The sequence below is a fragment of the Osmerus eperlanus genome, chromosome 4 (assembly GCF_963692335.1).
Source record: "Osmerus eperlanus chromosome 4, fOsmEpe2.1, whole genome shotgun sequence".
Lineage (NCBI taxonomy): Eukaryota > Metazoa > Chordata > Actinopteri > Osmeriformes > Osmeridae > Osmerus > Osmerus eperlanus.
The window spans coordinates 11,981,318-11,997,099 of NC_085021.1; the positions used below are offsets into that span (position 1 = coordinate 11,981,318).

The 15,782-nt window shown below is 43.5% G+C and overlaps 2 protein-coding genes across 9 annotated transcripts in view; both read left to right on the forward strand.

Moving 5' to 3' along the window:
- Positions 1-640: 640 nt before the first annotated feature.
- On the forward strand, positions 641-8,696 carry emc1 (ER membrane protein complex subunit 1). The gene is made up of 22 exons (XM_062459073.1): positions 641-832; positions 1,351-1,478; positions 1,614-1,679; positions 1,864-1,957; positions 2,487-2,612; positions 2,693-2,819; positions 2,981-3,130; positions 3,436-3,603; positions 3,743-3,814; positions 4,036-4,134; positions 4,226-4,322; positions 4,464-4,580; positions 5,425-5,624; positions 5,760-5,909; positions 6,033-6,194; positions 6,357-6,476; positions 6,590-6,727; positions 6,833-7,006; positions 7,160-7,370; positions 7,527-7,611; positions 7,726-7,855; positions 7,999-8,696. Exons 1-22 carry the CDS (start codon positions 741-743, stop codon positions 8,176-8,178), a joined length of 2,886 nt encoding a protein of 961 aa, XP_062315057.1. The 5' UTR covers positions 641-740; the 3' UTR covers positions 8,179-8,696.
- Positions 8,697-9,066: 370 nt separating this feature from the next.
- The window catches only part of ubr4 (ubiquitin protein ligase E3 component n-recognin 4), a 34,712-nt gene continuing 27,996 nt past the window's right edge, over positions 9,067-15,782 (forward strand). For 6 of the 8 annotated variants that reach the window (XM_062459064.1, XM_062459067.1, XM_062459068.1 and 3 more), the window contains exons 1-18: positions 9,067-9,221; positions 10,405-10,502; positions 10,828-10,931; positions 11,062-11,191; positions 11,351-11,490; positions 11,620-11,722; positions 11,827-11,968; positions 12,069-12,193; positions 12,302-12,426; positions 12,568-12,627; positions 12,722-12,912; positions 13,025-13,133; positions 13,260-13,397; positions 13,535-13,652; positions 14,170-14,211; positions 15,054-15,244; positions 15,372-15,528; positions 15,636-15,721. In XM_062459064.1, coding sequence (XP_062315048.1) covers positions 9,097-9,221; positions 10,405-10,502; positions 10,828-10,931; positions 11,062-11,191; positions 11,351-11,490; positions 11,620-11,722; positions 11,827-11,968; positions 12,069-12,193; positions 12,302-12,426; positions 12,568-12,627; positions 12,722-12,912; positions 13,025-13,133; positions 13,260-13,397; positions 13,535-13,652; positions 14,170-14,211; positions 15,054-15,244; positions 15,372-15,528; positions 15,636-15,721 — 2,184 coding nt within the window. In that variant the 5' untranslated portion in view covers positions 9,067-9,096. The remainder of the gene's footprint in view (positions 9,222-10,404; positions 10,503-10,827; positions 10,932-11,061; positions 11,192-11,350; positions 11,491-11,619; positions 11,723-11,826; positions 11,969-12,068; positions 12,194-12,301; positions 12,427-12,567; positions 12,628-12,721; positions 12,913-13,024; positions 13,134-13,259; positions 13,398-13,534; positions 13,653-14,169; positions 14,212-15,053; positions 15,245-15,371; positions 15,529-15,635; positions 15,722-15,782) is intronic. The other 2 variants (XM_062459070.1, XM_062459072.1) reach the window with 1 other exon arrangement.

A 15,782-nucleotide genomic window follows, 5' to 3' on the forward strand; every position in this document is an offset into this window, starting at 1 on the left:
GATTCTCCAGAGCATGTACACGTCTGCAAAATAATCTTCAACTTTTCCACCACAAAGCATTGCACCTTTTCAAAAGGTCGTTGTGTGTATGCATATTATGTATCGCTTAACAATAATATTGCAGGCCTACAGTTTCAAATGTTATCGGTCCTGAGGCTGCTTTTTGTATGTACACAGTTAAGCTCACATCACCATTACAAACCTGACCACGAATAAGCTCAACCATGTAATGCAATCTAATGTTTTTGTGGATAAACCCTTTTCAGTCATGCCTGTAGATAGTAGGTTTCGTTGTTCACACTCTCTTCATGATGCTTTTATTATTGTTGCTGTACTCTTTAAATACATGATAAAATCCAACTGCTTTATACCAAACAATAAATTACTGCCAAATCCGTTCAGTGCCAGAACATTTAGTGAACTATTCCTTAATTTAATAGCAATGAGAATAAGGGGGCTTGTACAACGCCTGACCTAAAAAGGCGGTCAGTGAGAGTTATTTAATTTGTGAATAAATGTTAATTGTACTTCGAAGATCTCAGATAGTATCTGTAAGCAATGCAAGTATTTGTGTATTCAAGGTTTCAAAGGCAAGGTTTTTTATTTTGGGGATGAATATTCTGTCATAATTCTGAGGACCCGTAAGGACCCTTGTGAAATTGTCTTCACGCCTAGCTTGCTACTATTAACAACTTGCTAACATTGCCGGTCAAGGTGGGGTTTCGTTCCTGTCTGATACAATGGCTAGTATTATATCGTCATTTGTTATTTTCCTACATCTTGTTTGCATCACCGGCGCCGTTTTTGAAGATCAAGTTGGAAAATTCGATTGGTATGTACTGTAGCAGGCTACCATTAATTATGTGGCTTGCTAGCAAGCTGACTAGCTAAGGAAGCTAACTATGCAACTTACCATTTACCGCTGTAGCTATAGATGGTAGCCTACTAGCCTACTACACCTTTTAGTTACACATGGCCATGCACTGTCACTTATAAGTGTAATTAAGTTAGGCGTAGACGTATTTTGTATTTCGTATTTTGTATAACAATGATAGACATGTAGCTAGCTTCAAATCAAACTGCTGCTGTGTGTGTGTCGTACTGTCCGAACGGGAGAGAGTGAATACTACGCAAATCTTATGACGGAAACATTCAAGCTAGCTCTGATTCTCATCTTCTTTCTTTTGATCAAATAAGTAAACATTGCCAATGGGTGAACGTTAATGTATGAAAACACGTTTGCTATGTTTAGTTTATAATACTGTCAACTACGTAAACAAACTAGCTCTACTTAACAATAACTAAATAAGTTGTGAGTTTACTGTCCATGTGTATTATTTTTTTATCCAGGCGACAGCAATACGTGGGCAATGTGCGCTTTGCGCATATAGACTCGCAATCGCAGGCCTCTAAAAAGCTACTTTTAGCTACCGACCAGAATATCTTTGCCTCACTTAATTCCAGGACTGGAGACCTCAGTGAGTATTTCGTAATTTGTACAAGAAAACAGACAGCTTGCACTAGGATTTTCCTTTTTTATTATTGAGTTATTATTGACTTATTTACAAACAGTTTGCACCTCCACTGATCATTGTTTTCTATGTTTTCAACAGCTTGGCGACATGTAGACAAGGCAGGACCAGAAGGAATTATTGATAGTCTTCTCGTGCATGGAAAAGGTGACCAAATAATAGTCGAAAATTTGAATTAGTATTTGACATGTTATATTGTCGCATAACATGTGAGGTTTTCTTGTTAAATACAGAAATACATCGTTGGTGAAATAAGCTTTCTACCAGTCCTGTCATTCCCATTCTTTTAGACTTTTTAGATTTTGTTTTAATTAGTCTTATTGTCTTATAGATGCTGTATTAGTTGTTGGTAATGGTCGCCTGCTTCGTTCCTGGGACACAAATATTGGAGGGCTCAACTGGGAAATGGTGCTTGACACTGGAAGGTATTTGTTGCATGAATTGACTGCATTTAATAAGTGTAAAATAAGTGTAAGGGTGATTTCATCAGACATGTTTGACATATCTGTGTTTGACACACTTGTTCCGGGAGTACAACGGTACTTAGGAATGATTGGCTGGACCTGATGTTTCCTCCAGGATCACAATGACTCTTATTGAGAGACTTGTTGCTCTTGTTGGTTCGTTGTAACTGACTTAAAACTTTTGTACTTGCGGTGTAATATATTTTGTTGCTTGCTTTTTTTCCACAGGTACACCCTTGCAATTGTTGAAGTTCATGTTGTTTAACTGTAACTTGTTCAACTACATGCTCTTATGGTTCTTCCCTTTGGGACTTATTTAGTTTTCACAATGTATGCTTCATGTTTTGGCTACCCGCAATGTTTGGGGTGTCTCGTTGTTATGATCAGTGACCTATGCACTTTTGTAAAGCTCTCTCTTGGAAGTCGCTTTGGATAAAAGCGTCTGCTAAACGCATAAATGTAAATATCTTTGTACTTATCCACATTTCAGTTTCCAGTCAGCATGTTTGGTGATACAAAACTCTATGAGGTATGTGGCTGTTCTTAAGAAAGCTGCTATTTCCGTCCACTACCTCTCTGATGGCCATGAGGAATGGGTAGAGAATCTCCCTGAGAGGTAAGCAACCATTCCTGTATTTGGAATAATAATGGAATACTTGGCCCATTTTTTGCTGACAATTATCATGTCTTCCACAGTCATACTGTGCATTACCAGGCAGTCTACTCCGGGGGCGATGGGGATCTTTATGTACTGGGAGTGGTTGATCATTCACACCTTGCAATTATAGAGTATGACATTAAAACCGGAGAAATCATGAACCAGGTATTTTTAGCAATTCTCAACTCTTTGTTACATACATTGCTGTATGTAATATTATCTAATTGCTAATGGAATGATTCAATGCCTATCAAGTACATAGATATGTGTATGTATTTTGCTTTTCTGAACCCACTTCATTTACTGGTTGTGAATTGTATCCGTAGAGGTCAGTTGAAGCTCCATGGCTCTCCAGTCTGCAGGGCAGCTGTGTGGTGGTAGGCCAGGGGACCCTGGTGTGTGTTGACCCTTTCACCATGGCTCTCTACACCCTTCCCCTCCAGACAGAGGGGCAGATGAACCAGATACTCCTGCAGGTATGTATATACCAATAACAAACACTGTTCCTCAAAAGGTACCAAGCTTGATTAAACCATGCAGGCTGAATGAAATGTTTATTTTTATTTTTATAATACTATAGTCAGATGGCTGAGTGGTTAGGGAATCGGGCTAGTAATCAGAAGGTTGCTAGTTCAATTCCCGGCTATGCCAACCAAATGATGTTATGTCCGCTCTGGATAAGAGCGTCTGCTAAATGACTAAATGTAAATGTATACAAACCCACTGTTTGTGGGGAAAACGACAGCATGCTTCTGATTGTCTCCTTTACATCTCACCCCAGTCTCTTGACTTGGAGGTGACCCCAGGGTTCCAGCCCGTCCTTGTTTCCACCCAGCCTAACCCAGCTCGGCCTCCACTTTCAGAGTTCTTCCTTCAGCTGGGGCCAGACCACCACCTCTTGATGCAGCTAAACAACGATCTCATCCTCACCCTCAGAGACTTCAAACCCGTACATAATTCCATCCAGTCTTGTTTGTTTATTATGTAAAAATATTAGATGCTCCATTTCACACAGTTTTGCTTGATTCATCCCAGGTTCACAATGGTTATGAGGCCTATGAAAACTAAACATGTGTTTCTTGTTTTAGGCTTTCCTTGTTTCCTTTGCAACTACAGGGGAGAAGACAGTGGTGGCTGTCATGATGCCCAAAAATGAAACGGTGAGTATTCCTTCCTCCTTTTCTTTCATCTTCATAGTCAGTGACTTTCTGTTGAACTGTTGCGGTTGTTTTTTGTACTGGGAGGGATGAGCCTTGTATGTGTGTAATTATTCAGACTTGTTTATTCCCAAGCATGTGTAACCACCACCCTTATTTTACTGTAAATATCCAACTCAAACACTAGCTATAACCCCCTATTGCCCCTCTGTCTTCCTCTCTAGGCAAACTCCATTAATCTTTTCAGTGCTGATTCTGGCCGCAGGCTCCTTGACACAACTGTGATCTATAATATAGATCCTAATGGGGGGAAACCATGCAAGGTAAGTACACAGATCAAGGTTATTTGCCTAGCAGTTTGGATAGAAACTTCAATGGAACCCTAAATATATATATATATTTTTTTGTTTTCAGCTGCATGTCCATGCCTTTCTAAAGAAGGATGATTCTGTTGGCTACAGGGTCCTGGTGCAAACTGAAGACCATGCTCTCACTTTCATACAACAACCTGGTACTGTTCAAACGGCTCTGTGTTGCAACTAGCATAGCCTGCATGCTTTATTCAGGAGGAAAGAGTTTGGCTACAATGTGTGAACCTAAGTTGTCTGGTTTTAAAATTCTCACCCCTCTCCGTTTTGCCTGTCTTTTGAAGGCCGTACTGTGTGGAACAGAGAAGAGGCTCTGGCTGATGTGGTTACCATGGAAATGGTGGATCTACCACTTACTGGGACCCAGGCGGAGCTTGAGGGAGAGTTTGGCAAGAAGGCTGGTAATGGATTCAACTAGAATTGTGCTTAATGTTACTATCTAATAATTTTTAAGTTTGTAAAAATGCTTTGGTAAGATTTGTTTGGGTCCAAAACCCATGTGTTCCCGGTAGTATGCTGCTTGTTCGCCTGACGTTTCGGTTTTTCCTTAATCTACTTTATATCTGTCTGTCATTGGCTTCACTTCTTGCTTTGTTTTTCTTTTGCTCTTTCTAACCGCTGCGCTTGGATCAAGCCATACAAGGTAATGTGAAGTGCTGTCCTTTATCATAGTATAGCATCTGCTGCACAGGTTTTGAAGTGTTGGTCTTTACAGTACAGGACTTCATGAGAGAAGCATAGTTCAGGCTTGACATTCGGGCAGTGTGCGTCATTATGCTCATCAAGTACACCTGTGTAAGCCTGCTTCAAGCCCATTGGGCCACGTCCGGTAAGGCGGCAATATAATGCTGCACGGATACGCACACACTCACTCCCTGTTGTTGTATTTTCTGTGCTGCTGCCGGCCTCCACTATCCCCATCTCCCCCATGTTGTCTGTAGATTACTATTTAACTAGGGGGATTATTACTTTATTTGCTCCCTGCCTCATATTGTATGTATGTTGCTCGCTATGCTAGAGGCAGGGAGTGCTTCCCCTAGACGCATTAACTTTGGCAAAGTCAAACCTATTTCCATGTCTATGGTTATCAATAAATGTAATGGGCTTACCTAAACCCATGTAAAGATCCTCTGGCCTTGGTCCTGTTTCATCACTTTTCTTTGGGGCTCTGTTCTGTGACTCGGTGACAGAACTGCAGATTCCAGTAAAGTGCTCTAATCCCCTGTTCTCCTGCTGTGCATGTAGATGGGCTGTTGTCCATGGTTCTGAAGAGACTGTCCTCCCAGCTCATCCTGCTGCAGGCCTGGCTTGCCCATATGTGGAAGCTGTTCTACGATGCACGCAAGCCCCGCAGCCAGGTCAAGAACGAGGTGACCATCGAGAACCTGTCCAGAGATGAGTTTAATCTGCAGAAGATGATGGTTATGGTGACTGCTTCTGGGAAGGTGAGAGACAGAAATCCCCAATCTATTGTTGTATATTTATATATTATAATAGATCAAAGTGTACTCCTGTCTTGACTAGTTGATTTGCCTCGATAGTCATGTCACAAATAATACATTTTTCCCCCCTTGGTCCAGCTTTTTGGCATTGACAGCAAGTCTGGCACCATCTTGTGGAAACACTACCTGGAGAATGTCCAGCCTAATGCAGCCTTCAAGCTGATGGTGCAAAGAACCACAGCACACTTCCCTCATCCCCCACAGTGCACTTTACTTATCAAGGACAAGGTTGGATAATCATACTTTACGCTTAACCAGCCATTACTTACGTTAAGTCATCGTGAAAGTGCAAAACAGATTTTTGTGTCATATGTATGTATCAATGTTTTTATGTCTTGGTATGTTCTTTAGAGCACTGGACTTGCCACTCTACATGTTTTCAACCCCATCTTTGGAAGGAAGAGTCATATTGCCCTGCCTGCTTTGCCCCGGCCTGTTCTCCAGTCTCTGCTGCTACCGGTCATGGACCAAGATTATTCCAAAGTCCTGCTGCTTGTTGATGACCAATACAAGGTTGGTTGGCCAAAAGTGGACTGAGAATTAGATGCCCAATTGTGAAGTTGGAGCATGGAGTCCTCAGGTCCAGAAACCTTTCTTCCCCTCGCTTGCTTTCAAATGTGTAATGTTTGTAAATGAAATGGACCTTTTACTTCCCCTCCTCTTCCATATTTCTAGGTGACCGCTTTTCCCTCAACAAAGAATGTGCTGCAACAGCTGCAAGAAATGGCGTCCTCCATATTTTTCTATCTGGTGGATTCAAACCAGGGAAGACTGAGTGGGTACAGGCTACGCAAGGCAAGTCAGAAGCACCATCAGAAGCAAGATTTACTGTATGTGATCTGTGCCAAATGACTGCCACTGACAAGGAGGCTGTGTATGTAACTGCAGTCTTGTTGACTGTTTTCCAGGACCTCTCTACTGAGCTCATCTGGGAGGTGGTACTCCCCACAGAAGTGCAGAGGATTGTCTCAGTCAAGGGGAAGAGGCCTAATGAGCATGTGCACTCCCAGGGCAGAGTGATGGGAGACAGGAGCGTGCTCTACAAGGTGAAGGCTCACTGGTTGGATTACTCTCTAGCAGAGTTTAAATACTGTAATCATGTTACAGTATCAGTAAGTACAGTAATCACGTTTGTGTGTTCACTCCTGTAGTACTTGAACCCTAACCTCCTGGCCGTAGTGACTGAAAGCACAGACCTGAATCAGGAGCGCAGCTTTGTGGGAATGTTCCTGGTTGACGGTGTGACTGGACGCATCATTCATGAAGCCATCCAGAGGAAGGCCAGAGGACCAGTGCATTTTGTCCACTCCGAGAACTGGGTAGTGGTGAGTAAAACCTTAATCCTCTGTTATATAAGTGCAGAAAATCAACAAAATTATATGTTCATAGTTATACTGTAAGATGTACTGTAAACTATATACAGTACTATACATTTTTTTTATTTGTACTTGTCCTGTCAATCTCCCGTTTTTACACAGTATGAATACTGGAGCACAAGGTCCCGGAGGAATGAGTTCTCTGTGCTGGAACTCTTTGAGGGAATGGAGCTGTACAACAGCACTGTGTTCAGCTCACTGGACCGCCCTTACCCACCCCAGGTCCTTCAGCAGTCCTACATCTTCCCCTCTCCCATCACCACCCTGGAGGCCACACTCACAGAGAAGGGCATCACCAGTCGCCACCTCCTGGGTCTGTGCCATCAAATCACATGGAACTGACATTCAGTATAAGATCTGGCACTGAAATATATATGTATTGTTCTCCCAGTAACCCACCCAACAATATATAAATTAATAGCTGTGCATTTATCCTGTGATCTCCTTTGTGGATATTTTTGTTTTGTAGTGGGTCTGCCATCAGGAGCCATTTTGTCTTTACCCAAGATGTTTGTGGACCCACGGAGACCTGAGATCGTCTCTGAACACAGCCGGTTAGCGGAACTACACATCCCACCTGTTACGGAATGGCCTACCCCAGTCTATAAATAATTTATCCCTGTCAAACAAGTTGAAGTTTGAAGGTAAAGAGATTTTATGTTTTTCAGTGAAGAAAACCTGATACCCTATGCCCCAGAGATGCCTATTCGTACAGAGTGGTTCATCAACTACAACCAGACCGTGTCAAGAGTGCGAGGAATTTATACTGCCCCCTCTGGCCTGGAGTCCACTTGTCTGGTTAGTGCCTTTTTGTCATATTTACAAAAGTATTGTTTTTTTTATCACATATATTAGCAATATACCTTCATTAGTCACATTTGCCAACTGTAATGAAAATATTAGTGAAACTAAATAAAAACAAACTCGTATTGCTTTCACAGGTGGTGGCATATGGTCTTGACATCTACCAAACCAGAGTCTACCCATCCAAACAATTTGATGTACTGAAGGACGATTATGACTATGTACTGATTAGTAGTGTACTTTTTGGACTGTTTTTTGCAACTATGATTAGTAAACGCCTGGCAGAGGTGAAACTGCTCAATCGGGCATGGCGGTAAAGTATTCACAGATGACCAGTAGGTCTCTGTCTTTATCTTGCCACTGCTACATGGGTAACCCCAGCCCATGGATATCGACAGGCTGAAACCGTCATCTCAGCCCGGAGTCAATATCAGTGTTCCATGTGGAGTTGCTGGGGGAAATGTAAAATCATGATGGCTGAAAAAGCTTTCCTGTCTGTTTCTAATTTATTTTAACAAGTTCAAGAAATGTCAGGTCACTGAGTCTTTGTGAGATTTTATAAGTTAATGATTTATACATTCTGTGTTTTATGTATAGATATATTTCTGGTCTCCCACACTGGACAAGGGACTAGGTTGTTTTAGCAAGTTGAAATCAGAGCAAATTATATAGATGTGGATTTTAGGCACATCTAACTGTAGAATAATCAAATCACAGTAACAAATTAAACTATTTGAAAATGTTTTCATAGATACGTTTGTTAATTTTGTTTCCTTGTATGGTGAAGCTGACTTGAAGGACCCTGTGAAAGAAAATAAAAGTTACTTTCAAGTGAGTTCAGGAACATGTTTTCTTTGTACACATTGATTCTTCCCAACGTTTAAATTATGTATCCCAAACCCTCCTGAGACAGACAATTCACTGGTCAGTACAACACAACATTTTGTGTTGTAATAATGTTGGTAATATATGTTTAATTCCTTACTAACTTTCCTTTGCATACATTAAATGCATTTTACTGTGCATATAATATTGGGAGTTTCTATATATAGCTCAACACGAAATTGTTTAACCAAACATGACATGATTGCAAATTACTGTAACGTTACCTACTAAGCAATATATACTGTATCAGGTTTGCTGACTGGCCTGTGCAGGGTCGGACCTTTTGGCTCGGCCATATTTTTTCATGTTAGAAAAAAATCTGTAGCACTAGCTTTCTACAGAATCTCAAGATGGCGTCGAGTGGAGGAGATGTAGAACCAGAGTGGGCTGCAGCAGTACGACCGCTTTTATCAGCCTCGTATACGGCTTTTGAAACGAAAGAGCTACCTCATCTTATAGGATCTATAATAAACAGGTAAGAATGATAATGTCTGTGATAATATCCATGTTCCTTACACAATTTGCTAATCCAGCGAGTCGGCTAACGCTAGCTAGCTAACCATTGCCACACAGGTGAGAAGGCTAGCTAACAGCTAGCTAGCTAGCTTGTTAGCTAAGCTAGCTGTAGGAATCTGCTTCATCATCAGGCCGACCAGACCAGCTCTATTACCTAGCTAACTAACGTAATTATAGCAAACAATATATCAACATAATATAATAAAGACCTTAACCTAATAATAGGGCACTCATATACATTGCCTATTTCTGCCTGCTACCGTTTGTAGACAGTTAACTTTAGCTACCTACCCATATTCATCTTGATGTTGTCAGCTTGTCTACCCAGCTAAATGCACAACAATCCAGGATAGCTCGTTGGCTATCTAGCTGTTAAGTTGGCTGACTAGCAAAGTTCCATGGCAAGGGGTCACACCAACTTATGACATTAGTTTCATTAGCTAGATAGCTATCTTATGTTTATTCATTAGCCTACTATAGACCGTATTGGTAGTGAGCTTTCAAACATTGTGTAGGGAGAGTAACTGCTAGTGCTAACTAAGCAAGCTCGTGCTAGCTTGTCACTGAATCGAATCTGACATTCTGCGCTGAATGTTTGTAAACAATATGGTGTTGAATTTGAGTTCATCATTGAAGATGTTGTCATTGTTTTTACATCAGCTAGATAGTTCTAGCTACATAGTTCTAGCTGTGTTTCATGAAGTACCCTAATCCAAAACAATGTTCATCTAACACCTACAAATTATCTGAACCTGAAAAACTGGAGTGGAATCACATGACAGTAGGGATTTGTTGTAAACTCACGCTATACACATTTTCCAAACTTTGTAGGTATATGTTTTACATAATATGATAATTGTATCTCTTAGGTTTTAGGTCAGTGTGAAGTAACTAAGACCAATGTCTGCATCTCAAAGTATCCTGAAGTGTAGAAAACCAGTGAAAGTGTAGGCCATACCAACCTTCTTCAGAAGGTGCTTTAAAATGAAATGTCATGGGAAAGGACATACATCTTGCGAAAGGGGAAATGACGAATGATTGATTATAATCTTAATTGTGGGTTGAATGTAGGCCTTAACTGTATAGTGATGCAAGTTATTTTGATGAAGTAACTACACTGTGGTTTTATCTTTTTATTGTAGCGAGTCTGAGATTCTACACCATGATAAACAGTATGAGCCATTCTACTCATCCTTTGTGGCACTTTCTGCCCATTACATCACGACAGTATGTGGGCAAAGTATGTATCCATACATTTCCTTTTTTAAAGTGCCATTTGTAATTAATGAGTGCCATTTGTAATTTAATATAGTACACTATTTTTTTTATCCTGTCAGCAAATGTTAGTACACCTAGTAATGTTGGTATTGTGAACTAGCCTGTTTTATTTAGCCTACTGAGGAGGTGGCTGGATTACATTGCCACTCACTTCCTGAATTGACTGAACTGAAACTGAAATGATTTCAAACCTAGTGTTCTGTAAGCAGGATTGCCTGTTTTGTTTATTTGAAAGGAGGCTTAGAACAGAATTCCAATTTGTTTACATCTGTCATCCTTTTTTCTAGTCCCAAGGAATCAGTTGCTGTCGGTAGCAGCAGCCTGTAAAGTATTGATTGAATTCTCATTGCTGCGGCTGGAAAATCCTGATGAAGCATGTGCTGTGTCCCAGGTGAGACGCAGTAGCCACTAGCCAGTTACTAATCGAAACATTGGGGATACCTAAGGAGTGCATATAGACAGCCTGAGCTGCCTTGATGTCAACGCCATAGTAACCGTGCCCGTCCTCCCTTTTTCTTCAGAAACACCTGATCCTTTTGATAAAGGGTTTGTGCACTGGCTGCAGTCGACTGGACAGGACCGAAATCATTACTTTCACAGCTATGATGAAGTCTGCCAAACTTCCCCAGACCGTCAAGACCCTTTCAGATGGTGAGTCTCATTAAGTCCTGCCTGAAAACGTCTTACCCCAGAAGTTCAACATGACAATGGCGCGAAGAGAGAGCTGTTTCATCAAACGTAAGTCTTGTTGCGTCGTGAATCTGATGCGTGTTCTGGCGGCCTGTGTCTTGTATGTGTGCATTTTCACAGTGGAGGACCAGAAGGAGTTGCCAAGCCCAGTGAACCCTGAGCTGCGACACAAAGAAGTCCAAATGAACTTCTTCAATCAGCTGACCTCTGTGTTCAACCCTGACCTCACCCTCCTGGCCTCTCCCTCCACACACACGCAGGTAAGTCCTGCAGGAAGACAAGCACCTAGAGACACTTCCACACTGAGGAACAGATGTTGACTGAAAGGAATTCAGTCTTGGAAAGAGGCTTTGCTCTCCCTGTCTGATGTGTAACTTTTTGTGTGCAAGGTTGAGAGTGAGTGTGATGACCAGACCACCACAGACCAGGCCTTGCAGGCCAAAATGAAGAATGCCTTCATCTCCCAGAATGTGTCTAGTTTACAGGAACTTGGTGAGCATGTGTTATATCTGTTCTATAACCCATCAGTGAAAGTGCACCTAGTGTAAGCCTTGCACAAGCCCAATGTGGTGATGTATTGATGTTTCTGTGTGCAGGAGGGTCAGAAAAGTTGCTGCGGGTCTGCCTCAACCTGCCATACTTCCTACGATACATCAACAGATTTCAGGACGCCGTCTCGGCCAATTCCTTCTTCATCATGCCAGCGACTGTTGCAGACGCCACCGCTGTCCGTAACGGGTGAGTTTGACCTGTCCTTTTCCCAGCCGAGATGCAAATGACTTTCAGCATTTATTTACACTTCCTGATATTGATCTCTTACTCCCACATCGCTGCTCAGGTTCCACTCTCTGGTGATAGATGTAACCATGGCCTTGGACACTCTCTCCCTGCCTGTCTTGGAGCCCCTAACTCCAGGGAGATTACTGGACATGACTGTACTGGCCCTCAGCTGTCTCTATGCAGGTAGGCACCACTCCCCTCTCCTAGGTTCACTTGGGATTTGACAGCTGCATTTGTGGGAGACTGTCAGTCCGCAGGTGTTTCACGCGGAGTGGTTGTGTCTCCTCCTAGGTGTGAGCGTGGCCACGTGCATGGCTATCCTTCAGGTGGGCAGCTGCTTGCAGCTCCGCACAGCCTCCACTGGGTCCAAGGAAGAAGATTATGAGAATGACGCTGCTACCATAGTACAGAAATGTGTGAGTGTGACCAACATACCACACGATAATCAGTATATACCATGCAATAATGTGTGGTTAAAATGACCTTATACCGATTATAAACAGTGTGCCTATTATAGTCTTTGACCTTTCTCATTTGCCACTCTGTGTTTCATACAGTTGGAAATCTATGAAATGATTGGCCAAGCCATCAGTAACTCCCGCAGAGCAGGCGGAGAGGTAAGGCTTCTGTAGTGTATAGCCTGTCTTTCCTGTTCTCATGAGCTGTGTAGAATGGTTCTAACTGAGGTCTGTCTACCTATGTGTTTCACAGCACTATCAGAACTTCCAGTTGCTGGGGGCGTGGTGCCTGTTGAACAGCCTGTATTTGATCTTGAATTTGAGTCCCACCGCCTTGGCTGACAAGGGCAAGGAGAAGGATCCACTTGCTGCCCTGCGCGTGCGTGACATTGCAGCTCGCACCAAAGACGGGGCAGGGTCCCCTAAACTTGGCCCAGGCAAAGGGTAAACACTTTCTAAACGCACTGCTCAACACAACAAAATTCTTGACTTTCACACTGTCCTTTGCCATACACGATAGCGATGTGTTAAACCACGGTATCTATCTTTGGATCAGACACCAAGGCTTTGGCGTCCTGTCAGTCATCCTGGCCAACCACTCCATCAAGCTCCTCACCTCGCTGTTCCAGGACCTGCAGGTGGAGGCTCTGCACCGGGTAAGTGCAGTAAGTGAAACCCCTCCGCCCAGCACACCCACAGAACCAGACAAATACAACCATCAAACAGCACAGTGATGTACGGCTGGTTCCCAGTGATGCTCCATTCCCCTCCAACCCCTCTGTTCTCCCCAGGGCGGGGCCAGTGACGGGCCCCCGGCCGAGCTCTCCATCATGGCTCAGAGCACCTCCATCCAGAGGGTCCAGAGGCTCATCGACTCTGTCCCTCTCACCAACCTGCTCTTCACTCTGCTCTCCACATCCTACAAGAAGGTGCGACTCGTGCTTTAACCTGCTGGCGTGTTGGCAGCGGGCCGGCCTGCCTGCTATCCAAGCCCAGCCAGTATTTCAAGGAGGTTGCTTTGATTTGCGTGGCCCGCTGTTTGAAGGCTGTATCTTTCCCTGTCCAGGCCTGTGTGCTCCAGCGCCAGAGGAAAGGCTCAGTCAGCAGCGATGCCAGCGCCTCCACAGACTCCAACACCTACTACGAAGATGACTTCAGCAGCACAGAGGAAGACAGCAGCCAAGGTACTCCAGCAACCTCCTCCACCAGGAACCCCCTCCATCCACCACCAGGAACACCCTCCCTCCATCAGGCGGAGGGATGAAACCTATGAAACATACATACAGTACCTTGGTAGACCATATTACAAGGTTATGCTTTCATTATCCTGTAGCTTTGGGGAGTAGGAAGCTAAAGTGTACATTTCTGTTATCAATTTTAGAGGTGCTTTTTTCCATGAATGTGGGTTTTTCTGTTCCTGCTGAAAGCAGAGCTCTGTTTGTGTTTGACCTGGGCTAGCGTCAGGGCTGAGGAGAGCCAAAGATATTTTGAGGGAGTTTTGGTCTGTCAGCCGGCGTAAAATCTCAGTTGGCATTAGACGGAACAGAGTCAGGCAGCCTGAGAGTGTAGAACCAGGTTAGTCCACGCAGGCTTCAAGTAGCAGTCTGCACTGATGCAGGACGCACACACACAACTCTCATTCTCACACCATTGCCCCTGCAGTCCACAACGACAGGCTAGTGACAGTTTCTGTTATTTCAGCAGAGAGAAGACAGGAGAGGACAAGAGCAACTTGTTCATCAGGTCAGCAGCTTTCTGTCCCTAGACCACGGAGCGGGCTTCACTCCACAGCCCTGCTTCCTCCACTGTGTCTGCGTCAGTAGAGATGTCTGGTCCTGCCAGCTTGGTTCAGTAGAAGCAGCAGCAGCAGTAGTACTAGCACCACAGCTACAGATGACCATATCCTCCAACATCCAGCTCGCTAGACTTTTTAGTCTAGCCTGGCATGAATTTATCTGTGCCAGTTTTTCTACACAAATGGCTCTAAGTATCTCTGTGTGTAATTCCCTTTGAGCTATGTATCAATAAGCCCATATGTTGTTTTCTTCTGGCTTTCTCATGAGACATAAATTGTGTGATCCTATGATGCATGCAGCTATGTTGATGTTAGTTCACTGACTGATCATGGGTATATCTGTCAGAGCCTGACAGCTATTAGGTTTGATTATGCATTTGAAATGTATACAGAATTTGTGTATCTCAAGACAATTTGTGAAGAAATGGAGAATGTTTTGATCTTTGAAACATTGCGGTTGGCTCTGAAATATACCCATGTTTTGATGAATTTTTACATTTTACACTTAGATGAAAGATACTAGAATCTGAGTACTAAGTTTAAAACGAGTTTGGATTAGCAGTGTGTTGCTTTGTGTGAGACGCAAACTAAGTCATATCCTAAAGAAGCATGAGTAATAAAAAATAAATAATAATCACACCGCATTAGTCAGTAATGTTTATGCTGGCGGGGATCTAATTAATCAGCAGGCCTATGCACTAAAGGAATGTCTTGCACCAACAGTGTGTGTGCACAGCAACTACTTAAGTGTGAGGTGTGTGTTATGTAATTCCATATGCCCTGTTTTCAGATGATGACAGTGAGCCCATCTTGGGCCTGTGGTTTGAGGAGACAATATCTCCCAGCAAAGACAAGGTGGCCCCCCCGCCGCCCCCTCCCCCCCCTCCCCTGGAGAGCTCCCCCAGGCTGAAGAGCCCCAGCAAGCAGAACGCAGCAGGGGAGAACGGCAACATCCTGGCCGGACGCAAAGACCCCGAGCTGGTGAGTCCCAGCCACAGGGAGGAGCTGCCCGACAAGTCCTGACAATACTGCTAAACTGGAATGGTGTTGCTGATGGAACGTGATCCATGTTCCTCTGCTCTACGCTCACTTGTCACTGTTGTTCCAGTTCCTCAGCCTGGCCTCCAGCATCCTCAACTTCATCACCTCCTCCATGCTCAAGTCGAGGAACAACTTCATCCGCAACTACCTGAGCGTGTCTCTCAATGAGCAGCACATGGCGACCCTGGCCAGCATCATCAAAGATGTTGACAAAGATGTTAAAGGTTGACCACAATATATTTGAAATGCTTGTCTGGAAAGTACCTGTATAGATTGCGTAATTGACCTTGTGTCAAGGTTAGTGAGTGATCGGCCTCCATTGTTTCTTTAGGTTCTTCCGATGAAGAGTTTGCCTTGGCTCTGTACCACTTCAACCACACCCTGGTAACATCAGACCTGCCCTCTCCCGCCCTGCAGGTAACAGGAACTTCCTGTTTGTGTGGTTTGTTTCGTTTACTTTTACACAACGCTTCTACGC

Excerpts from the sequence above, each read along its gene's own strand:
- emc1 (XM_062459073.1), top strand. The coding sequence starts at position 741 with ATGGCTAGTATTATATCGTCATTTGTTATTTTCCTACATCTTGTTTGC. Across the intron at positions 3,131-3,435 it reads TGAACCAGATACTCCTGCAG|TCTCTTGACTTGGAGGTGAC; the intron begins GTATGTATATAC and ends ATCTCACCCCAG. Across the intron at positions 6,477-6,589 it reads GTGGGTACAGGCTACGCAAG|GACCTCTCTACTGAGCTCAT; the intron begins GCAAGTCAGAAG and ends ACTGTTTTCCAG.